This window comes from Populus trichocarpa, chromosome 13 (genome assembly GCF_000002775.5).
Source record: "Populus trichocarpa isolate Nisqually-1 chromosome 13, P.trichocarpa_v4.1, whole genome shotgun sequence".
NCBI lineage: Eukaryota > Viridiplantae > Streptophyta > Magnoliopsida > Malpighiales > Salicaceae > Populus > Populus trichocarpa.
The window spans coordinates 12,424,691-12,450,859 of NC_037297.2; the positions used below are offsets into that span (position 1 = coordinate 12,424,691).

Genomic DNA, 26,169 nt, shown 5'->3' on the forward strand with positions numbered 1-26,169 from the left:
AAAAATTTCATGATCTTAAAAGACATTCTTTTTGTGCAATCCTACTTCCATTTTTTTTCTCCTTAATTTTATTAAATCGCCTATGTGTGTGTGTATTTTATTGTTGTTTAATTAAATAAAATATTAATTGTAAGAAATAATATTATTAAATACAATTAAGTCTATCGCCTATGTGTCAAGATCATATTTCTACATCCATATTTATCTCTTTACTTTCCAATTTATTCTTTGGTTAAATATCATTTGGTTTTTACTTGATTTTCACATAAAATGATAGCTTTTTTTTTAATATGTGCATCCTTGCATAATAGTTTTTTCCTTTGATTTTATTCAATTGATTTCATGTGTATGACTATTTTTATTATCATTTGATTAAATAAAAAAATTATTTTAATAAACAAGTCATTAACACACAGTTATGTAAGTGACCAGTTTTAAAAGATCAAATATCTTGATCTTTATTTATCTCTCGATTCTTCTAGTTTGGTCTTTCGTTATTATTAACAACTTTTTTTTTTGTTGACATAAAAGATTCTCAATTTATTTAATTAAATGTATGTATAAGTTTTTTAATTTACGCTTATGATTTTTTTATGTCAAAAAAAGATTGGAAAAACCTGCATATTTATTTATATTTGTTTAAAAAATAATTATCTGACCCAAGACAAAGCACGAGTCAGATAGCTAGTCCATGTACTATAACATTCTCACATGTTCAAAGTATTGTTTTAAAACCTAAAATGGCAAGACAGGTCAAATCAGAACTCGGCTAACCAAGACATGTATCAGTTCAAGTTGAAAGAAAAAAAAAGTTTAGCTGACTCAATTAAAAACCCGATTGATCAAGAGTTTAGACATTTCAATATGAAAATCTCGAGTTTAATTCCACAAGAATGAAAATGAAGCAAAAAAAATGCATGTGAAAACACTAAACATGTTTGGAATTGTGGTTGAGGTAGCTTTTTAAAGTGTTTTTTACTCATAAATGTATTAAAATAATATTTTTTTTATTTTTAAAAATTATTTTTGACATCAGCGCATCAAAATGATCTACAAATATAAAAAAATAAATTTAAAATAAATTTTTTTTTCAATTAAAAATACTTTTAAAACGTGAATATATACAGTCATTTAGAGCTCAAATATCAAAGTAATCTCTCAAATAAAACGACAACATACGCTGGATTTGATAGAATCAGACAGCAATTATGTAATGAAAGAGAAAAGGCAGCAGGATTTTCTTGTTCCATTGTATTCTGACATTCAATTGCAGCTTTTGTGCCTAGAATTTTCAATAATATTTAATCAATACAGCAATGATTCCTACTCTCTGCCAAGTAGTTGTCTAGAGAAGGGAGGTGTGGAACCCATTTGTGCAGGCCAATAAGGAGGAACTTTCTTCGGCACCCGTACACATGCATCTAGCCTTTTGCGCACCTCCCCTATAATTCATTCTCGTGTTGTTCCTTGGCCCTTTTCTGGCTACAAATCCTGCAAGCGATCTCAGGCCTGGATGCGAGAATTGCTACCTTAGCTTCCATTCTCTTGCAAGCTCCAACGCTACATCTTCGTGTATTCTCTTCCCATTTTTGGTTAAGTCATGCATTTTAATCCTGAAATGTTTTGCTGATTAGTGGGTTCTTCCTTTGCCAATTGTAGGGTCCAAGAGCAAATCATGCAATTAGAGAAGGAGAAGCACAACAAAGACAAAGCGACTTTGAAGAAGCAAGATGTAGGCCATTCCTCTTTAAAGAAAGAGTGCTTTTACATTCGGAGTGCCATTCTTTCTGGCCACAAAAGAGCTCCATGACAACCTTCACGAATAGGTTCTCCATGACAACCCGATCAAAACAACGAAAAAAAGGGCGACACAAAATTCCAACTATTCATATCCTCCCCAAAAAGCAACTAAAAATTCAAAAGAAATCTAATAAAGCCAAGCACCATGCTACCATCTCAAATCTCACCCTCTCCTTCAAACATCATCTACCATGTTACCATTAACATTCATTAACAACCCTTTACTCTCTTCTTCGTATTCTTCATGTTGTTTGCGACCAACGCCATTGCATGCACTCATTTCCATGCTGGTCAACTCCTTGGCCTTCAGAGCCTCATGTTCCCAATCTGTACGGATCAACACAACATAAAGGATAGACAAAGCACAAGCCGCTTGGGCTGACAAGAGCCCTAGCCACAGTCCAGAAAACCCGACATCTAGCCCGAAGGCCAGCCCCACTGCCACTGGGGTGCCCACAAAGTAAAATGAGCCCAAATTTATACCAGCCCCGACAGCGGGCCGTGCCGTGGCACGTAGGATGCCACAGCCAGTTGTTTGAGGGCAGTTGCCAAGCTCACAGAGGCCTATTATTGGCAAAACAGCTGCTACAAGACCTTTAACACGCACATCTTTAATGAACAAGCCAGCCCATCGCTCTCTAAGGAATACTGTCCATGTCACATTGAGAATACCAATCACAAAGGCACAACCCAGTGCAACCATGGCGGCCAACTTGGCTTTGTACGGCTTTCCAGCTCCAAGTTCATTCCCTACCTGCAGTATATCCCAACAGATACGTGTAGATATTTGTGAGCTTTAACCCAAGAAAAAGGAAGAGGGGGGAAATGATATTCCAGGGAAAGAGGCCACTTAATTGGTTCACTTTTGCTGGTTATACCATATCGTCACACGCCAATGGAATTTGAGATTTGATAGAAAGTAAGCAAAAGCAAAGCTTGTCATGTACTAATTTTGTGCAATCACACTACGCGTATGATCCAAGATGGGTCCTCCAAAATGATGCAATCACCTAACAAATAAATAGAGCATGCTAAGAAGCTTTTATACTGTTTCATCAACTTGTTTGATACCAATCTTTTCACAAGCTGTTCCTCATGCACAAAAGAAAATCCTTACCATATCAAAGTAAGAATCTCAACATCACACTATTTACGTAAACATTCTTTAGACCAAAGTAACCTAAGTTGTGTATGAAGTAGCAGTAACCTATGTTGGAAAATGGGTTAAATGCTCAACACACCAAGCCAAGGCAGTTCCCGTTCTATGGGTTCCCCCCTTCCTAGGTCAGAAATCTCTCGGCATGCAACAATCATTCTTTCAACCGCCGAACCACTTGGCTAAGAAAAAAAATGGGCCATATTTGACTTCCTGAAGGGTAACATCGCAGCTAAAAATAAACACAATTACGGGCTGCATAGCAAGAATCTATGTTATAGTGACCCATCAACATGTATGCACATAAATATATGTACACAAGTAACAATCCTAGATTATTTGTTATGAAAAGTGGGAAGTTAGTTTTTGGAATTACCCGAGCAGAGACACAGCCAGCAAGTGCCATGGGGACAGTGTACATCATGCTAGTGGTCTGGATTAGTATCCCAGTGGCGGCCACCGCCAGTGTGGGATTAGGCAAGTACCCTGCCAAGAGAGTCACTATCTCATACCACCACCACTCCAAGCAAATCCCTAAACAACTAGGGACTGCCAACTTCAAAAGTGGTCCCACCCCACCACACACACCTCCAATCTCGACCCTCCATCTCATCTCCCACTGTCCACTAACCCACCACACATACGCCACCATCAACACCACCATGTTCATGTTAGTCACGGCTGATGCCAAAGCCACCCCAGGGACCCCCCACCCCATCACCACAACAAGAACATAGTTCAACGGCACGTGGAAAATAACGGCCAATAAAGAGCAATACATCAAGGGTTTTGTCACCCCCTGTGACCTTAAGAAAACCCTCAAGGGCTGTAATAAAGTGTTGGTTAAAAGGTCTGGGAGAGAGTAAATACAGTAAGTTGCAGCCATTGCAGTAATATTTGGATCTTGGCCCATAAAATTCATGATTGATTCAAGATTAAGCCACAAGAGACTTATGGGTATGATTGCAATGCCTAGTATCAAGATCATGCGTTGAAGAGAGAGTGAAAGGAGGTCCCAATTCTTGCTGCCATAAGCTTGGCTACAGACTGGCTCTAGCCCAGAAGCTAAGCCCACAAGGACAGAGTAACCAGTGATGTTTGTAAACCCAATGGAAAGTGCACCACCAGCTAGTTCTAGACTGCCTAGCCTGCCCAAGAACATAACTGAGACCACTGCTCTAAAAAAGGCCATTAAGTGAGCAGCTGTTATTGGCAAAGCCATGCCCCATAACTCTTTTAGCTCCTCAACAACCTGTTAAACCCAAGAAAACATTTATATCAACATCAATATCAGACAAGAACATGTTCTAAAGTGAAAAGAGTTTTCCGGGGTTACCTGAGAAGCAGAGGGAAGTTTGTGAGAATAGAAATCCAGTTCTTTCTCTGTCATCGTTGTTGTTGTTTCTAAACTAGCATGTAAACTAGAAACAAATAAATAAAACAAAGTTGCTTATTTTGATCAAGACTATATCAAGAAAGTAAGCTCAAATGATATGAAATACGCACAGAACTTTCTTCAAAGGTTGAAAGGGAGTGATGATCCAAGTTTCAGTTTTTTGTGATTGATTAGAGCAAGAAACGAAGGAGAAATCAAAGATTGTAGACAAACCCCACTTAACTCTGTCTACTAATGGAGGAAGAAAATATAATGTATGAAAGCATGAAGCAGAAGAGGAACAGAGGCATTAAATAGGAGAGTAGCAACATAAAGATGGTTGACAGGCATAAGTGTATCTGTGTTATCTGTGTGTGTGTTCAAGAGTCAAAGACTAGGGCAAGTACAAAAGTATGCTTTGGTTTTGCTTTATAATATTGCAACAATATTTTCTTGGAGTCTTTGGTTTCCAAGCACATAGGGTAGTATTTATTACATAGAAGGACAAGAAAAGAGCAGTAGCTACTAATGGCGGCTAGAATCAGCAGAGAGAAAAGGAGAAGAAAATGAAAGGAAAGGTCAGTATCATAGAGAGACAGAGATAGGGAGAGAGAGGGAGAGAGAGAGAGGGGGGTGAGAGGGTGTGTTTTTAAAGATTTTATTGCTGCAGAAAAGGAAAGTCTTTGGGATTAAATAGAGAGAGGGAAAGTGGACAAGGTCGGTTTTGGGCACCTTTCATGGCCTAATTAAACTTTTTATTCTTTTTATTTCTTAATTTCTTATCTTCATAGTGAAATTATTAATATTAATTTAATAGTACTTAAAATTGCGGTAATATTTTTTAATTGTTTTTGAAATATATCAAAATAATATTTTTTTTAAAAAAAATATTTTTGATATTAATACATCAAAATTATTTAAAAAATATTAATTTGAAGAATTTTCTTTTTTAAATTTATACAAAAATACTTTTTTGCCCTATAAAAAATCTAATTCCAAGATATTATTCATAGTTAACAGGTGTTTCTTGATTTTCTAAATTCAAACATTGAGACTAGTATTAATAAATGTTTGTTAAATTTTATTTTTTTTTGAATTCATTGTGCTAATGTGAGGGTGCTCTCTTACAAGAATATCTTGAATAAAAAAAGAGAGTAAATTCTATGAATATTTTGTTCAATATAATATTTATCTGGTTTTTCTAATATTTGCTAATATGTGCCCTACAGGAGTTAATTGATGTAATTGACCTGTTCTAATTATTATATAAGTGAAACTTTCCAAATGTATTAATTTTTTAGAAAAATCGTGGGTTTAAATAACGGTACGACTTAATTAAAGTTCCTAATTAACCTCTCCTTTCTTTTTTTTGCATATATATATATATATATGTTTGACTATTATAATAGAATGAGCAAATAACCCTAAAAGTCAATTAAGAATCTTATAATCATGTTTATTTTTTTAAAAAAACCATCCTATTGGGAACCACAATTTTTCAAGGTATTAATTATGATAATAATGTTTTCTTTTTAATCCACCAAGGTGAAAATTTGATGGAGGGTATTAACATTTGTCAATATCATAAAAAAATAGTCTAAAAATATTTTTAAAATGTCTCAACGATCTTATTTAATAATAATAAAAAAATTGAATGAGAATAGGATAACCTGATAAAGAGAAAAATATAATTTGAAGTTCAATTACCAGAAACTCATTGATGGATGAATTGAAAAAAATATCACATTTAAAAATACAAAAAAAAAAAAAACATGATTCTAGTTCGCAAGTTAAACTCGTGACATGCTTGTGAGGTCATGATAGCCCTCTATAAAAGAATACGAATAAAAAGATGGAGGTCAACTTTCAAGTAAATTAAATAATGAATAACGAGATTGAAAAAAAATTGATTAAAAAAATAAAGAAAAAAACCTGATTCAACTGAGGTTAACTCAATTAACCTGAGATATGAGATTATCATAACCCCGTAGAAAAGAAAGTGGCAAAAATCACAAAGTCGAAGGCCTAATAACCTAATTTCAAAGAACGAAATGAAATCTTTTTTAAAAAAAGAACCTAAAAAGTCTGAAGTCAAATCAAGTTAGTCTTCAACACTAATGACCTTGATCATGAGACCATGTTACCCCATAGAAGCCGAACCCGTAAAAATCACAAAGCAAAATTTTCAATAATCCATAATAATAATAATAATAAAATAAACAAATAGCAATTAAAAGAACGAGAACTAAATCTGATATAAAAATTAAATGAAATAAAACAATGAGAGATGAAATTGAAAAACAAATTAAGAAAATAATAATAATAAATAGCAATTAAAAGAATGGAGACAAAATTTGATTGATGAGAAAATTGAAGAAGGATGAAAATGAAAAAAAAATCAAATTTTATAAATTATTTCAAATAAAATAAATAATAGTCAAAAGAATAAAGATCAAATCCGAAGAGAAACAAAATTGAAGGGTTGGTTAAAAAAATTAGATGTTTTGGCACGAGAATCAAGAAAGAGAGAGAAAAGAAAAAATAAGAAAAGATTGTCAACGTCAAACCAGCGGTCCGTTCCCCATACACACCGTTCATATATGAAGGAGATGCCAAACACTTTCCCAATGCCACCATGAAAACTGGTGCTTGGCTAACTAGCGAAGCCACATGCACCACTCAGAGTATGTGAGAACCATTAACGTGTTGACGCATTCAATATAGGCGTCAATTATTATTTTTAATAATATTTATATTTATAAAAATATTAAATTGTCTCTAAATGCACTTGATCATAACAAAAAATAATCATTATAAGAATAATAAAATAAAACCCTAAAAGCCAGTTTAGTAAATTTTGCTTTGTGAAACATTTTAATCATTTTATTGTTTTGAAAAAAATGAAAAAAAAAAAATAAAAAGCTCTTGGAAGCCAATTTTTTTTATTGCTTTTAATGGTAATTAAATCATTTTATTATATTAAAAAAATTAAAAAACTAATTTCACAATGTCAAATAAACCTCGTAAAATCATCATTTTACCCTCCACTTTCACTTCATTGGTTGTTAATGTGGAGGGAAAATGATCATTTAACTATACATATTCATATTCATATTCATAGTGAAATATGAGTATATACATAATGAATTTTTTTTTTTTTTGTGATTTATCTTAAGGAAAATGAACATTGCCTTTTGTTTTGATGGAGTAGGAAGAAAAGTTTTTATCTTTTCTTTTTTTACGGAAACAGTAAAGAAAGTTTTTATTAATCAAACATAGATTTTTATAATATATTTTTTTTTAACTAAATCCAACAAAATTGAAAGGTATTAAATGTATGTAGGTTAATCCTTGTTATTTGAATTTCTTAAAATGATTAATATACCTTCTTCATTCATGTTTATTAGATTCCCAATTTAATACGCCTTTTTCATTGACGAAGACATAAAGATGTTACAATAATGATTTTTCATTTTAGAAAGAATGCAGTGAGAAAAACTATTTATAGTGCATTTAGTACCATCTAAATATTAAAATTAATATTTAATTTAAAAAAAAATCTATAAGAGATAGCTCTTTTACTATTACACTCATTATAGCTTATCTCACTATTTTACTGTGAATTGTTACGGTGCATCCACTATATTATCTTCTTATGATGTGAATTGTTGCAGTGCATCCACGATACTTTTTGAAATTATTAATGAGACATGAAAAAAATAGTTTATTTCTGTCCTTAAGGTTTTTATATTTCATCTTAGTGCTTATAATTCTTAGTTTTTATATTTTGATTTTAAAACTTTATTTTTCATCACATTTTGGTCCTTGTATATTGATGGGAGAGAGAGTCCTTAAAAAAGGGAGAAGAGAGAGAAATTTTTTGATCAATCACATTTTGATAATAAAATGATCAATCCTAGTGTCAATAGATTCATCTTAAAAAAAAAAAAGAATTCAATGAAAGTGATTTAGACTTTTTATTATGATGAGAAAAATATATTAAGACCCACTAACTTTGTTTAAATTAAGTTTGATTTTGAGTTTGGAGTCTGATTAGAGGTTTTTGTTTAAAAGTTGAGAATAAGGTTATTGAGGTTCTTAAGGTGTTTTTTTAAGTGTTTTCAAACAAAAAAAAAGGATTAAAATTTGAATCCAAGTTATCGGACATCGATTTTTCATCCATCAAAGGTGGCCAAAATTTGTTATGGTATATGACATGTTGTTCGGTCATTTTTTAAGAAAAAAAGAGCTCAAGTCAAAAACATGTTGTATGTCTAGATTAAGATAAATGTGTGGTGTTGTCAATGAATTTGTCTTGAAGATATGAATTCAAAGAACGTGGCTTGAATCTTTAATCATGATGTGAAAAACATATCAAAAGCCACAAACTTTGTTTATATTCCGAATGATTTTGAGTTTGAAGGCATTTAAAGAGTGTTTTGTAATTGAGAATGAGGTTATTGAGGTTATTGAGGTTCTTAAGGTAATTTTTTAAGGTGGTTTTAAACGAGAAATAGGTTGAAATTTGAGGTTCAAATTATCAAACACTAATTTTCTAATAAATTAGAGCTGTCTATATTATAGTGGATAACATGTCATTTGTTTATTGTTGAAAGAAAAAAACTCAAGTCGACAATGTGTTGCATGCTTGAGTTAAAAAAAAGAAAAGTGTGTGGGCCCGGACTCGAAGCAGGTGCGCAAGTGCGCTTAAGCTTTTTTCTTCTTAAGATCAAATGCATGAGTATAGGCTTTTACCTTCTTAAAGCCAAACATGCTGGCCTTCTTGTCTAGGCAAACCAACACTTATGCACTCGGCTTTGCTGGTTCTTTTCGTTTTTTTTTTAATAGTTTTTAATATTCTAAAATAAATTTTGTTTTCAAATAAAAAAATTACAATGATATTTTAAAAATCATATGATAATACTATACTTTATAAAAAAGATTAAAGTTTTTTCAAATCATGGCAAGTCTTTATATATATATATATATATATAAAGACTTGCCATAATAAACAAAGAAGTAAGTTTTAGCTAGAGAAATTATGAAAATCATCAAGCAACATCACAAGATCCATGTGTCAATTGTGCATATTACAAGATCAAAAGCTAAAAAGGTTAAATAAATATTCAATGAGTTAATTTAAAATATTTAAGTCTTATTTCCTATAAGACTTGTAGGTTCAACTTGTCTTCCTACATACACACAAATTGAGTTTATTTTTTTAATATGCACATCTATGTTAATAATTATAACTTTTGATCCGAGCGTATAATCAAACTAAAATTTTCTAGATAATTATAAAGGCCTTGTTTTTTATAGGATTGACATTTCATAATGATCAGATATTAGAAAGGTTTTCCGATAAAGACCATAAGATCGATTTTATAAGGGAATTACATTAGTTTCCTAATTGATTTAAGATTTTTTTTCTATTTTATTTAGAATTGTTTTTGTTATTTTTTCAGTTCTTTCGTAGGATGTTTTATTTAGTATAAATAGGGTTATTTAATTTATATTTAGGTTTTAAATAATTAGAGATTGGATTATTATTGATTTTGCCGCACCTGTTTTTATGTGGTTTTTACGTGAGAATTGCTCATACCTTTCTTAGGATGTTTTTATGTGAGAATTGCTCGTAACCAAATTGATGCATTTCAATTTTCTTTCTTATTATTTTACTTGAAATTTTATATTTTAATTATGACATAAGAAGTCAAATAAATAATAAAATTTTCTGATTATTTATCATTATTTTAACTTCTCCATATCAAATTTCCAAACAACAAACATACATGCATAAAAAATAATTATAAATGAACTCCAAAAAAACCACCAATGTGTTGACCCGAAAGCAAATTGCACACACAACCATTTATTAGGTATATATAAATTTAACTCCTCCCCTTTTCCTTTTCTTTTCCCCTACTTCACCACTTCAATTAAAACTGTTTTCATCCAATAGATTAATTAAAGCATTGGAATGAAATCAAATATATGTTATGAATATGATCCTTTATGATCAAAATATTATACCACAGGATTCTCTATATAAAATTAAAAAAGAGAAATCACAGGATCCCCCCACCCCCCAAAAAAAAAAAACTAGAAATTATAGTAAGATTAATAAGAGTGATCAATTTCGGTTTGGCTCGTTTTTTTTCTGATTTGGCTCGGTTTTTTTTCCAGTTTGGGTTCAGTTCGATTTTTTTTAATTTTAGACTTATAAAACCGAAACCGAACCAGTTGGTTTTTTCAAAATTTTAATCGGTTTTTTCATGGTTCAGTTTTTTTAATTTTTTTTCCTTTAATTTTCTCGGTTTTCTTGATTTTTTAATTTTTTTTGCTCATCCCTAAAGATCAAGAAGAAATTAAATGAAAGCAGGGAATTTCTTAGTAGGATCCGTCTCTGTCTCTCTCTCTAGGTATTGATGATGATGAACCACGCATTCTCCCTTTATACCATGGGGAAGGAACCTCCCAATCGAAAAGGAAAGATCATAAACTTGGAGGATGTTGTGGCAATCCGATATGCGTCTATATATATATATATATATATATATATATATATATATATATGCTTGTACATGATCCGATATATATATATATATATGCTTGTACATGATCCGATATATATATATATATATATATATATATGCTTGTACATGATCCGAGATGCATATATTTGTTTATACATATGGATAAAGGTGACAGAATATAGAATGGGGTACAAGCAATTAAGCAATAACTTTTATGAAAAGGTTTGATACATGAGCAAAAATTAGATTCCTTAAAGACATGCCACTCAATGATTTAAAGCTTTTCTTTAATATCAGGAATCTGGCTACAACAAATTTTGGGTGGAGTGACAGTGAGTCAAATTGATGAAGGATTATAAACGGTTTGTTTTTGTATTTTAAAAATATTTTAAAAAAAATTGAAGTGTTTTTTTGTTTTAAATTATATAAATTTTATTTTCAAATCGTTTTGAAGTACTAATATCAAAAATAAAATTTTAAAAATAAAAAAAATATTATTTTAATATAATTCTAATCATGCTCTTCCGCTATGCACGCACTCTTGAAATCCATATAGATGAAGAAAATACAGGCACACGGGATTTTCAGCTTTATTGATGTGTAAATAAATTAAAATCATATTTAATTAAAAAAGCTTATGATATATTATATCATGGTGAATGACTCTAATTTGTACCAAATTATTTCTGTAGGTGGATTCTTGAACTGTTTTTTTCCCTGTAATTTTGTCTTTTCTTTTATAAAATAAAAAACAATTGCAAGATTGTTTTTCAAGTTCTCTTGAGCTCGTCTTACTAGCTTGGATTCACATCATTTATTGGCATGTTATGTTGAAAGATAAAAAAAAAATGGTTTTTTATTCGATGAAAAATTAATTATATTTTCGAATCATTTAGTATGTGGGACTGAGATTAAGTTTTTATTTTAATTTTTAGAATACACCTTTCATATATTCAAATTAATGTTGATTTTAGAATTTAAATCTAAGAAATAATAATAAAAAAATATATTTTTAAGCAATAAATCAACCCTTTTAAGTTGAAATAAAGATTTTATATGATTTAGTAGGCACATGATATTGATGGAGACCCACATTCAAGAAAAACAATGAATGACATCGATGGATTCTCTGATCTGGATTTATCAAAAGAAAAGGTTGAACCTTCTAAAGAAAGACAAGGATAAGCATAATGTGTTCCTATACCCACGTAATAACCTTCTTCATTTCAGGAGTACGGATGGAGAATATATATATATATATATATTGGAATGGACTATTTTTTCTGAGAAGGGAAAAAATATAAAATACACAGAAATCACACTGTATGATCTTTTATTTCAATCTAGAATCATTTTCCAATAGAAGAACTCAAGTGACTTGTATTATACTGCGGGTCAGATTAATTTTTTTAAAAGTAAATAAAGATATCTAGATGATAATAAAGTAAATTCATATTGAATTGACCAACACGTTACCCATGATATGAGATTGGGATAACTCTTTAAAATAAGAGAAAAAAAATCATAAAACTTCAGGTTTAATAACCTAACCTCAAAAGATAAAAGTGATGAAATTGATAACAAAAAGCCTAAATTTTTTTACTTTCAAGGACAATGAAGTAATTTTATTGTGAAAAAAAAGAACATAGTGACTAAATCATTCCCAATCCATTTACAAATGATCATTGCATCACTTGAAAAAGATAATTTTACCCTATAAGCTAGACAATTGTTATGGGTAGAGAAAGGCAAAAGAAAACAATTCATTGTGCTAACCCACAATGGATTGTCTCACATGACATGACATGGTAAAACACTAATTAATATTTTAATGTTTTATTTTTTATTTTTTTAATATATATTTGAGTTTTGTGAGAATTAAAAAAAATCATTATTCACTTTCAATATGTATATCCCTTTTAACTTTTTGGGATTTAACCATCAACTTTTTTGTTGTATTTTTAGAATTCTATAATTATATTATTGGGATATCAAATCTTTACTGATGAAAAATATCATATATTATATGATGACCACTAGAGATTTACATGATTGTTAATTTCAGGACCCATGAGATTAGTTAAGGTACACGAAAACTGGTCCGAACATCTATATTAATAAAAAATATATATATCAAATACCACAATGATGGAAAAAAGTAATGAAGCGAAGCTCTTCTTAACTTTCACACATACAAAAAATAAATGAATAGAGAGAGATAGAAGCGAGAAAATCTTCTTAAGCTGTATGAAATAAATATTTTTCTGATAGACAAGACATGGAAAACTTGGTCTATAATTTCATGTTTGAGTTGTGAATAAGTTCATGAAGCTTGTGCTTTATCTTAATTAATGAAGCGGTTAATTCGAAGAAAGTGACTTAAAATTTATGAAATATACATGAAGAAATAGGAAAAAGAATATTAAATATTTGAGATTAAAAATAGGTTATTGAAGAACAAATTAAAAGACTCATTCTTAAACGGGCACTCTTAACTTATTAGAAAAAAAAAAATTTAGAACTATTCGTTTTTTCTTCATTAAAACTGAATTTATTAGTCCTTTTTTATTTCATAAAAGATTTGTTTTTGTATTTTAAAAGTGTTTTTGAAAAAAATTATATTTTTTTTATTTTTTTCTTTGCTTCAAATTAATATTTTTTTGGTGTTTTTAGATCATTTTGACACGCTGATATCAAAAATAATTTTTTAAAAATTAAAAAAAAAATATTATTTCGATATATTTATGAATGAAATGTACTTTAAAAAGCAAGAGTAACAACACTCTTAAACAGTCACTCGAGTTTCAAATCTTTTATTTTTATCAAAAAAAAAAAAACTTTTATTATTACCATTATTTTCTTTTTTTTAATAGCTATATCCAACATCATTCCAAAAAGTTTGTAATCAAAATATACCCTAGGAGCTAGGAAAGAGGCTAGCTAGCAGCTATATCTATAATTTCTTCTCTTTTTTTCCCCTTTAAATCTTTATAGAAAGGTAAAGGCTAGTTCTGCAAGGAATGGAACTTGTGCTCAACAATACAAAATGGGCATCTTATTATGAAAGATAAAGCAGATTACGAAATATTATTGCATGAAAAGAACCAAAGAGACAAACTTTATCCCAAGTTTCCAAAAAATAAATCATAATCTGATCAATAAATCAAGTGCTGTCATATTATATGCCTAATAATCCTATAAAGGCTAGAATAATTAGCAATGTCCTCAATATTGAAGCCATTAGATGCTCATAGAGAGAGGACCTAGCTATGTTTGCATGTGTTTTCCATTGCCTATACATTCATATCCTCGGCATAATTAATTTTTATTTTCAGGATACTATTATAAGCTCTATCCTGATCGCGACGCAGCTCGTCGCGATGACTTTTAAAAATTTTAAAATTTTAAATTTTAAAAATGACACACACGAAAACGAAAAGAGATATGGAATTGCTTCTTAAAATATCATCAAACCTCAGCCACGATGGTTTGTAATATTCAAGAAACACAGTGAATGGTTCTTTCCAGCCAAGAATGGTACACTCTCGTTGGAAAAGATACCTTATGTTCTTGTTTCCTTGTACAGTCCGTACACATGGTTTGTGGTGGGTTTAGCATAGGTTGCTAAGCTAACTATTCCATTTTGTCACAACCCTAGGGTGTGATGGGATCCGACGTCATTTTACAGGAAAATCTTACTATTTTGTTAGGCCATGATGCTTCTTAGCATATCATTTGTATCTTCCTCCTGACGTAGCAATTTGATATTCTCGTAGTATAGAAGCATCCATTACATGTGTAATAATTGTTGAATTTAGTGGTAGGTTCGATATTCTACTAGCTCAGAGTTACCCCAGGTTGAATTTTAATTTTTAACCGAATTAAAAATTGATTTGATCAAATCTAGATTAATTATGTTAAACTCGTAAACAATTTAAATAAATTGACCCGGATGATTTTTTTCTTCGATTATTGTCTAAACCAAAATCATTTGGTTATAAAAGATCAAAACTACGTGGGTTTTGGGCATTATGGATTGTGACTATGATACATGTATTATAGAAAATCAACCTCCCATGAAACAAAAGTATGAAAAACCAATTAAAGAGTATTGAAATGGAACTTTAACTTTCTGCCGGACTTTCATAAGACCTGTAGTCTAACTCAGGTGGAGGTGACTGTCACTGCCACCACCAATAGAAAGAGAAAGAAGTCTTCCACGCTGCGGTCTGTTCATGCACCTCCTGCTCCAATGGCGCATCGGACTAAGCTTTGGAAGAAAATTTTTGGTTTGGCGTGCACTGTACACGCGCCAATTCTACCATCTTCCAAGCACAATTAATTAACATATGAATTTAGTTTAGGCAAAATATTACCATGTATTTGTAATACATATTTTTACTATTAAAATCAAATAATAATATAATTTATATTAGATAAAATGTTTTATAATGATTTTTTTTTTAGCATAACCAACTTCTTACTTAAAAATATTTAAAAACTTATTTTTTTATTTACTCATTCACATAACTGAATCGTCGAGATATTCTCCGTAACAACTAAGATGTTTTTCTTTAAATATTTATTAATGTATATAATTATCAATATATTTTATTAAATATATATATAGATTTCAAGTTAGCTATTAAAATTTTTCTCATTACTTAAAAACACTGTTAATAATTCTTAAATATTTTTTTTATATGTTAAAAAAATTAGCTCGACCGGTAGTATAACACTAGTAAATTATGTAGTGATAGTAATATTTATTGTCCTATATTTGTTTTACAGCCAAACTCATTTTCAAAATGTTTATTAATAGAATCGTATATCTGTATCTTTTTTCTGAGGAACTACGTAATACAATCCTTTTTACGCAGAGAACTAAAACCTCCCTTTCCAATATTTGGTGTCATTTTTTCTTTGTTTATATATATTGCTACAGTGACATCACATTACAATCGAAATCCTCAAGAAATAATGGTAAAAATGATGATCCTGAGGACATAAAGTTGGAATTATTTTTATTTAATTGTAATGTACTGAATGCTGGTGGCTCTAAAGCTGAAAGCTAGTAATTAAGCACCTAGCGAAATCGCCCAAATAATTCTCACCACATGCAAGCGACAAGGCATGCATCGCTATCATGGAAATGAGCAAAACGAAACAGCTTTTTTTCCAGCTAATGATCAAAGCGTTTAGTTCAGTGGCACAGCCATTCACTCCTTTTCGAAGCACTTGGCCGCTACTCTTTTATGCCTTTAATCTCTTCAATAAGAGCTTAAGCCAATGGCATAGATCCAAATGAAGTACAGAAGTACAATATTATTTGATGCCTTTCATTCTCAATGGCATGCCCTTACACAGTGGTGGTGATGTGATTCAAAAAACTTAATTATTACAGACATGCTAATTTGTACAAATTAATAGAGATTTTGAACTCAGAGATGCACGTCCAATGAGCAATGGCGTAGCCCATGAGCCCTTCACAGCTGATGATCTCAAGCTCATGCATGAGTCATGACAGCCTTAGAACCAAGTACATAGATCCACATCAAGCTCGAAGTGTTTTAATTAGTGTAGTAGGCAATAATGCTTTTCCTTCTCATCGAAATCATTTCGATGGGCAACATTGCACATTATTAGCATGTGATAGGTTAAGGAAAAGAATGAATACAACAGGAATTAATGGAACATTGATCAGGGATCACACTCTGTGTTCTGAGTGTTCAGGAGTTTGTTAGCTATTATTTTTAATTTTTTTTTTTTAAAATAATGGTTTTTTTTTTAAAAAATATTTTTAACATTAACACATCACATAAAAACACTATTTTCAAGAAAATTGCCTTCCGGAACATATATTAAGTTGATTTAAGATAAAACCAGGTAAATCTGTTTCCATTTTTCTTCAGAAAAAACTGCATAAATCTGCTGTTTCTGTTTAGTTGATCTTACAGGGGCTAAAATTATGCATTGCCATGTTCAGTCTCATTTACTACAACTACGATGACAATCACAGTTACAGTAAAATTCAATAGTATACAGTCACCTAAAAGATTGTCTCTGATGGAAACAAGTTCCTTGGTATATATCTCATGCTATATATAGCAACTGTACTAGGATTTGATAATAAATAGCATACCTGTAGTGGTACTTAACAATTAGTAAATACGACAGGACCAACAGGGTTTCCTGTTAGTACTTTGTCATAACTTATGATCCACCTACTTTTCACTGGGGAAAGTTGGATGAACTTGTCTTGAGAGTATTGTTCATGACATGCATCTGCGAGTGTGAGTCTATAAGAATTGAAATTCTAACCCAGCCCAGTTATGAAGAGGGTGAGGCCTGTAGTTTTCCAGTAATGGCAGGAAGGAAAGGAAAATGGGAAAGCATAAATGCAATGCTCGCTTCACTGGTCCTTAAAATAGGCACAAACAACTATGGTTGGGTAGGGGTTGAGTTCTTCAACAACTAGTAGTTGCCATGTTCCTTTCACACATCTGAAGGTTGCTCGAGTTCACATTCTCAACTCAATCTTGGTTTCTTTGAAATGGTCGTTGCTGATTCTAGAGAAAGAACACAGGCATATGTCATATATAATGTTCAAACAAAATGAACAGACCTGGATGAAATATAAAGCTGGAAGATTTCTTACTTTATATTCATGGATGAATTTCATCAAAAGAAGAAGAAGCCATGGAGGAAATACTGAGATTATTTGGCGCTTAGTGTGTGGCTTTTAACTTGAACTGATGGAAAAGGATGGTTCACCAAACAACAGAGGCCCTATTCTGTTGCTTTGTTGCAATTTGGCAAGAGTCAACCTCACAAAGAGAGATGCTTTAAATTAGTACATTTAAGAGCATTAAAATAATATATTCTTATTTTTTAAAATTTATTTTTTACATTAAAACATCTAAAAATACAAAAAAAAAAAAATTAAAAATTTTAACTAAGCCGACATGAATATATTTTACCGACAACATGTATTGGGATTTAAATCACTCGTGTCTGATATCTATTTTCAATCATCAAAGGGGGTGTCATCTAGCACAAAGCAATATTTAAATTGTCATAGGAAACTTGGTTAGGGAGTCAATTACCAAAACTTTGACAAAAATGGCTGGACAAAGAAATTCATTCCCATGAAGTGGTGGAACCTGATCACATTAGTTCAGCAAACAATAATTGTGATAATTTATAACTACAACCTTCTTGAATGAACTGGCTTTTGTAAAATATAATCTATGACGGCAAAAGGCCATTTTTGATAAATCAATATACAAAGTACAGTTGAAATAATTTTTACAAGATTTCATTGTCATTGATATAATGTATGGTATCTCATTCTCCTTAGAGTTCCTAGGTATTGGAGGCGAATGGTGTGTTTAATGATGAACTTCAGTTTGGGTCTGAATGCAACAGTGATGAAGATGCCCTCTCTATATTTCTACCTGAAGCTAAAGGCGAAACTCCCATAGTCTGATATGATGAGGAAGATGAGGAAGCTGGAGCTGATGCTGCAAAAGTTGTGAGAGCACTGACATTGCTGCTCATTATGCTCGTTCCACTAGTAGTAGAACTTTCTGTTATTGCCTTTGGTGCTGGTGGTCTCTCAATCTCAGCAATTCCCTCCAGCATCTGCACCACTTTTCCCATCATTGGCCTCTGAGATGGCTGCTCCTGGATGCACCAAAAGCTCACTTGAATTGCCCTTGTCACTTGCTCCATATCCACATCTTGGTCTGTAAGCCTTTGGTCCAAAATTGCATTAACATTTCCCTTCTCGAACTCTTCATGAGCCCAAACAGAGAACTTTTTACGGTTTGTTACTGCTGAGACTTCAAAATTCCTTCTGCCACTCACTATCTCCAACAAAACCATCCCATAACTGTAGATATCAGATTTGGAAGTTATTGGAAGATTTGCAAGCCATTCTGGTGCCAAGTATCCTCTTGTTCCTCTAACACTGGTCAGTGTCCTATACCTGTGATCCTTGGCATTTATGAGCTTTGCAAGACCAAAATCAGACACCTTGGCCTTATAGTTCTCATCCAAAAGAATGTTTTCTGGCTTTATGTCACAGTGGACAATGCAGTCTCGACATTCCTCGTGAAGATAAGTGATTCCTTTTGCAGTTCCAAGGGCAATTTTAAACCTCTGCTCCCAATTCAACAATCTTCCTGACTGCTCTTCTGTAGTGAAAAGGAAATTATCAAGAGACCCATTTTTCATGAACTCATAAACCAGCAGCCTATGCCGACCCTCGGAGCAAAAACCAATCAATCTAACCAAATTCAAATGGTGAGTGCTACTAATAGTTGCAACCTCCATCCTGAACTGTTTCTCACCCTGCTCAATTCCCTCAAGTTGCTTCACTGCAACAACTTCTTTGTTAGCAAGAACCCCTTTATAAACAGCTCCAAACCCTCCTGCTCCAAGCTTCTCTTTAAACTCTTTCGTCGAGCGCTGCAGCTCTTTATACGAGAACTGCACTGGAGCACCAGATGCATACTCCAGTAGTGCATACTGAGCTGACAAACTGTCAAACTTGGGACTGTTTCTACAACACCACCACCACAGACCACTCTCCAAGGCAATCAAACCCAAAAGGGTAATCGCAACAGCAACACAAACAACCCAGAAGCGAAATCTCCCACTTCTGCTTTTCTCCACAGTCAGCACACCAGGTGGAGGGTTTGGTAGCGCTGGCCCACAAACTTTCACATACGAAGTACTGGGAAGTGCTGGATTCCGATAACCACTGATAAAGCCCGGAGGTTTTGCGTAGCACTGCCCAGTTCCATCAGACAAAGATGTAGAAGCAATACAAGCTGAACCTTGAGAAAGACAATTCGACCTGCAAGCTGATATTCCCATGTAGAAAATCTGAGCAGACAACTCAGGCTCATAGGTCAAGAATTTTGCATGATCTATCTCTAACATAGTAGCATTCCCCGGACAACTATCAATCTCAGCTTTTCTTTTACACCCTTGTCTACTATCATTCACATCGACAGGCTCAAAATTCTCAGATGGACAATCACAAATTGGACTCGAACTCGACTCATTATAACTACAAATTCCCATATTCCCACAATAACCAAAAACCTCACATTGGTCAGTCAAAGCTGACCATACCATATTTGCAGTTTTACTACCTATATCAGTACTATACATCTTAAAGTTCCCATCTTCATCCAACTTCAGAAACCTCAACCTTGTACCCACATCACCGTAATCACTACTATAAGCCACAATATGTGGCCCGCTTGTAAAAGCAGCAGAAAAAATTGACAAAATCCCAGTTGGTTGCAACCCCAAAGTAGGCGATGTCAAATTAGCATTAATAGAAGTATTACCTTGATTCCAATACTCTACACTATCATTCCATTTCAAAGTTAGATTTCCTGAACTAAGAAACCTAAATGAATAAGACCCAGATCTTAAAACTTGATCAACACGAAGAGTCTGATTGGGTACTATGGTATCAGAGGGGTTATCAAAAGATGACCAAACAGGTAAAGTTCCATTCTTTAACACTAAATTACCAAATTCATCAAGTGAAGCAGTGGTGACACCGCGTCCAGTAGTGTTGGAGTCCCAGACAGTGGCGCCAGAGCCGTTGAGGAGGCGGAGGTTGCCGGAGGACAGGAATTGAAAGGACCCCTCTGAATTCACCGTGGTAGTAGAGTTGCCTGCTGTCCAAATTGGGACACCGCCGTTGTAGTTGATGGTTAAGGTGTAAGACGAAGATGAATCCACTTGGGAAAACCCTATATAGAAAGTGCTGTTTGGTGAAGACCAGGTTTGGTTTGGGTTTGAGGCAGAGAGAGTGGTGCCTGGTTGGATTGTTGTCTGTGCTGTTGTGATAGTGAAGAAGATACACAGAAAAGGGAAAAGATCTTGGAGTTTCATTTTCTTGTGTTTGGTCTCCGTCTGCTGTTCTGAAGATTTTATCGTAGGATTGCTATATGTAGCGAGAGGAAGGAGTGCGGCATAAGGTTAAAGGAGAAGACTTTTGACTTCTATGACAGGAAAATGGAGATAAACTTCGATGGTTCCAAGTGCTTGCAGCTGGGTCATTCACGGGTGGTCTTTGATTTCATATCTTTACAAGTTTGTGCGTTTGACTCAGTCAATCTGAACTCTGAAGAGTAAAAATCTCACTCTTGTCATTCACGTATTTCTTGATAGTTAATTGAGTTCTTAATCTTTTAATTTTAACAATTTTATCCTATCTTAAATGTAATATGTACATTATATAATGTCATTTACCCATTCAAGCAATAGTTAAATATTCCATAGATTCGCATGTATTCGTTAAATACTTTCATAAAAATAAAAGCTCAAAATAAACCCTAATATTCCATAATGAATAATTCTAGCTCCAAATCATAATATTTTTTTTCCTTATATACAAGTTAGTGAGGTGGAGGAAAAAAATAAATTTTCACAATGATATGATACAAAAATTGTCTTTTAGAATATATTGAAGCTTATTTTGACATCTTGGATGGAAGCAATGTTTATACATGTGTAAATTAAGGGTCTATTTGAGAGTGTAGCGCCTGTTTGGGATTGTGATTGTGGTTGTTTTTTAAAATATTTTTCATGCTGAAATGTATTAAAATGATATATATTTTTTATTTTTTAAAAAATTATTTTTGAGATCAGCACCTCAAAACGATCCAAAATATACAAAAAATTAATTTTTAGCAAAACAAAAATTTGAATTTTTTAGAAATGCAGGTTGGCACGCGTTTCCAAACGGGCTATAAATATTATATTTCAAAGTGTTTTTTTGTTCAAAAATATTAAGAATACTAAAAAAAATTATTTTAAATAAAAAAAATTAAAATTTAGACAAACAACTTTTTGGTTGCACTGCCAAACACTCCTATATATATATATATATATATATATATATATATATATATATATAGAATATTTATCTACCATTAATAATTGATGGATTGAGAGATGATATTATTAATTTTCCATTATAATTGTGGTAAAATGAATAAAATCAAAAGATTCAGGACTAATTAACAAAGGGTAATATGTCAGGGGTTAAATTAAAGTTAATTTATTTTATTTGTATTGTGTTGGTGGTAGAAGCACATGTTTGGAAAATGAATGGTCAAACTTCAAACGTGGGAGATTCAAAATCAACCATACACACATTTGAATGTTCAAACTTCAACAGTAACCATTTACCATAGCTATACGTTTAGACTTGAGGGTGTTTTAAAATGTGATTTAATTATGTTTTTAAAAAATTGTATTTTTTTTAAATTAAATTGTTTAGAAATGTTTTTGGATTTTTGTAATGTGTTAATATTAAAAATAAATTTTAAAAAATAAAAAATATATTATATTAATATATATTTTTAAAAGAAATACTTTAAAAATCAACCCTTTTTTTATTCTTTTCTGTCTCAAACACCCCCCTTACAATTGATTGCGACAATTAATTTACAGTCTTGCCTTAATATTCCAAAAACTTTGGCTTGGTTGACGGGGCAGTAGGATCTTTTAATTTTTTTTTATGAATAGTATAAAGACAAAAATGTCATATATATATATATATATATATATATATATATAAACGGCCTTGCATACAGGAGCAGTTTTGAATTTTTTTTCTTTTGAATTCACAGTTAAGTTACTAAAATGCTTCTAAAGAAAGGAAAAAAATAAAAACTTGCCTTCGATCCAAGGTTATTTTCATCTTTTCAAGCTGAATTTTTTGTTATATTTCTGATTGGAATTTAGTTTTATAAACAAAATCAATTAATATTAAAATAAAAAAAGTTGTTTGTGTGTGCACACTGGGTGGCGCCTACAGCACCTCTCGATGACAAAACCTGTTCTTTGGTCATGTCGTTGAAAGTGACGCCGCGTTCTCTTCCTCTTAGTGCAGCACATTTCGGTGACGGTGAGGCGGTTTGTCACCAATGAACCTTTATTTTATTTTTTTTCTCTCTTCCACTCAAAAAATCACAGGTTAATCCTCTTTATTGTTGATACTTCAACTTTAGATGTTATTATTTTGATTTTTAATTTTTATTCTTAGCACTTTTGTAAAATATTTTTTTTTATTTTCAATATAGTCCTTCAATTACAATTTGTCATATGTTATATTTTTCAATTTGGTTCTTATTCTTTTAATTTTTATTTTTTCCTTGGTCTTTCTAAAAAAAATTTATTGGTTTTTAATTTTATTATTTAATCCAAGTTTATAGTGTATTATTTTTTTCCAATCTGGTCCCCATTCTTTTGATTTTTTTTCTTTTATTAAAGTTATTTTTCTTTCTAGTTTAATCCTCTAATTGAAAAATTTTAATTGCCCTCTAATTTATTTTTTATTTTAATCTTCATCCTCGTTCTTTTAATTATCAATTTTTTCTATTTTAGATCATTTTGTGTAATTGATTATTTTTCCTGGTCTCATCCTTCAACATTTGATTTGTTGGGAATTGGGGTTCATGGTTTTTCCATGTATGGTACTTTCGGTCTAATGATCTTGATCACTGGTTTAAAAAGTTAATGCGGGTTGATATCCTTTTTTTTTTTGCTTGTTTTATTTTTTGATATCATTGTTTGACATTAGTTTTTTTGTTTTTAAAAAATTGGTTTTGTGGTTTTTTCTATTTATTTTCTATCATGTTATCCCGGTATCACGTTATCTTAGCTTTACCTTTTTTATCGAATTTTGTACTTACAAAGGTTTTTATTTATATTCCATCTTTTTTTTTCTTTGATTGAATCTTTTTTGGCGTTTTATTTTTAATTTTATCATTCAATATTTCATTAATTATGAATTAATCTTCATAATTTGTTTCAGTTTACTTTTTATGAGATAATCATAGCCTTAAATAAACGTTTTGATATTTGATTGGTGCTCAATTTTATGAGCATCTATTTTTATTATCATATTATTAAGTATAAAAAAGTTAAAATAACAAAGTTGTTAAATTTAGTGGAGTCCATAACTTAGATCACGAGTTTAAAGAGTTAAGTCGTGCATCCCAAATCGATCTAATATATCATCGTCTTGATATCAAGAAAAAGATGTTATTTTGAATCATTTTAACCAAATCGATCATTTAGGTTGATTTTAGACTTTACAAGTTGATTAGGTTATGTCAATACAACTTTCATGTGAGTTAATTTTAAACTCGGGTTAGGTAAAAAATCAGGTCATGAAGTTTCAAGATTAACCCGCTGAGTCAGGTTTAATAATAATACTAAATAGTTCTCCATGGCATGCACATTTTTTTTTTATATTCAATTCTTTTTTGACCCGACTTACAGCTTAGCATAACCTGGTAAACTAGTATTTTCTAGGATGACCTAAACCGTCGTCTAGGTCTTAATGTCAACAAGAAAAATCTAATGGTAGTGGTTTTTTTTCTTTAGACATCCATGAAAAAGAAGATCTGAGTTTATTTTAATTTCTTGGTTTATTTTTTATCTTAGTATTTTTTGTGGTGTTTTGAGTTTGATAGGTAATTTATGGAGGCTTTTATAGTGTTTTTAAATAGAAATGAGTTGAAAATCATTTTAAAAGTGTTTTAAGATGAAAAACAAAAATGAGTTCAACCTAGAAAACTCTCCCTTGTTTTTCCTTCCCTTATAATAGTGCTGAAATCTAGACTATAACTCAGCAAACAACGACACATGTCGATCACAGCAAACAAGGCGTCATCAATTATATTTTTAAATTAAAAGATGAACAACATATTTTTTATCCCTTTACAAAATAATTGATTTTTTTTTTAAGATCTAGACATGCTTGGCCATCAGACAGAGACTGTGAGTTAGACTTTTTTATTTTCTTTTATATATTGATGTTTTTTAAGGTTTTAAATATCTGAATATAAATCAAACTCATTGTCCGTATCTGATCAATCAATAATTGCATAATTAATTCTATCATTAATCTCAATGGGCTCACTCAAGTTCTTGAGTTCAAATAAAGCTGATTTAATAATTTTTCATCACTTCCAAATAATTCTTAGTAAGATAATTATTATAGCTGTGATTGCAATGCAATTATTACGTAAATCCTATATAGCTAATAAACACATAAAATTAATATAATGATATATTTTATTCTTAATTGAACGTTGATTCAAATTAAATAAAAAAAAAGAGTAAAAAATAGAAATTATGATTAAACTGGAAAAAAGCTAAGCAATTCAACTCTCTAAGAAATTATGTTACGTAAAAAACATCAGATTTTGTTAGTGGTTTGAGAGTTTGTGGATCGTTTCCCCAATTATGTCACAAAAACAAATCATTGTTACCACTTTGGCCTTGCAAAATTCATAAACTCATCTGAGATTGTAATGATCTTCATCATATCTTCTTTCCATGCCCTAGAAAATGGTTTAAAAAAAAGGGGGTAAATTTCTACAAGGGAAAGCCTACGCAATAAATTGTCTCAAGATTTTAAACGATTTTTTCTATGGTTTATACCTTTTATTATTATTATTATTATTATTATTATTATTATACATGGAGCACATGCCAACAAACATGTATTATTAAATTCACACGATCTAATAGGGGTGTTCATGGTCCGGTTCGGTCCGGTTTTAACATAAAAAATCAGCCGAACCGGAAAATACTATTCCTTGTTAATATAACCCGAACCGAACCGAGAACCGGTTCAAACCGACCGGTTTTGTTCGGTTCGGGTCGGTTTTTTAGCCTTAGAAACCAGAAAAACCGAAACCAATTAAATAAGAGAAAACTTAGCCGAATCACAATCACTGGACAAACTTGGCCGAATCACATTAAAAAAAATCGTTGTTGAAAACTTTGAATCCAAGCCCTTCGGTTAAGATCTGAAAGATCTCCTTTAGCTGAATCACAATCACTAGATCTATCCAAGCAAGCACAACTACATGTTAACAAAGATTCCAATAACATCCTGCAAAGGCGCAAACTACCGGGACCTCGCTAGCACAACTGCATGTTAATAAAACCAGAAACAAGGATTTTATCCAAGTTTTCTGCCATAAAGTAAAGCAGAGAGTAAAAAGGCAACAATATGAGAGAAAATGAGTTGCTTTAAGCCTTCCTTGTGCACAGAGGAGAGAGAGAGAGGGGAGGGGAGGGGTGGGGTGGGGTGGGGTGACTGGAAAGGGAGAAAAGGGGAAGGGGAAGGGGAAGGGGAAGGGGGGGGAGAGCAGGGAGGGAGGGATAGGTGGGGTGGCTGGAATGGAAAGGGGGGAAAGGGAAAGGGAAAGGGAAGAGGGGGGGAGAGAGAGCGGGGAGGGAGGGAT

General features: G+C 31.8%; 2 protein-coding genes across 3 annotated transcripts; both read right to left on the reverse strand.

The window, feature by feature from the left end:
* Positions 1–1,716: 1,716 nt before the first annotated feature.
* Positions 1,717–4,979, reverse strand: LOC18104485 (protein DETOXIFICATION 54). Of its 2 annotated transcripts, none has more exons than XM_052446234.1 (4): positions 4,463–4,979; positions 4,293–4,360; positions 3,333–4,208; positions 1,717–2,554 (listed from the first exon to the last, which is right to left on the reverse strand). In XM_052446234.1, the coding sequence occupies exons 2-4, from the start codon at positions 4,344–4,346 to the stop codon at positions 1,976–1,978; spliced, it is 1,509 nt and encodes a 502-aa protein (XP_052302194.1). In that variant the 5' UTR covers positions 4,347–4,360; positions 4,463–4,979; the 3' UTR covers positions 1,717–1,975. The 2 variants fall into 2 exon arrangements, with proteins under 2 accessions (XP_052302194.1, XP_024439011.1); XM_024583243.2 differs by having other exon boundaries at positions 4,293–4,377; positions 4,463–4,978.
* Positions 4,980–18,099: 13,120 nt separating this feature from the next.
* On the reverse strand, positions 18,100–20,972 carry LOC18104486 (G-type lectin S-receptor-like serine/threonine-protein kinase At1g34300). The gene has a single exon (XM_024583587.2). The coding sequence runs from the start codon at positions 20,786–20,788 to the stop codon at positions 18,272–18,274; it is 2,517 nt and encodes an 838-aa protein (XP_024439355.2). The 5' UTR covers positions 20,789–20,972; the 3' UTR covers positions 18,100–18,271.
* Positions 20,973–26,169: the final 5,197 nt, after the last annotated feature.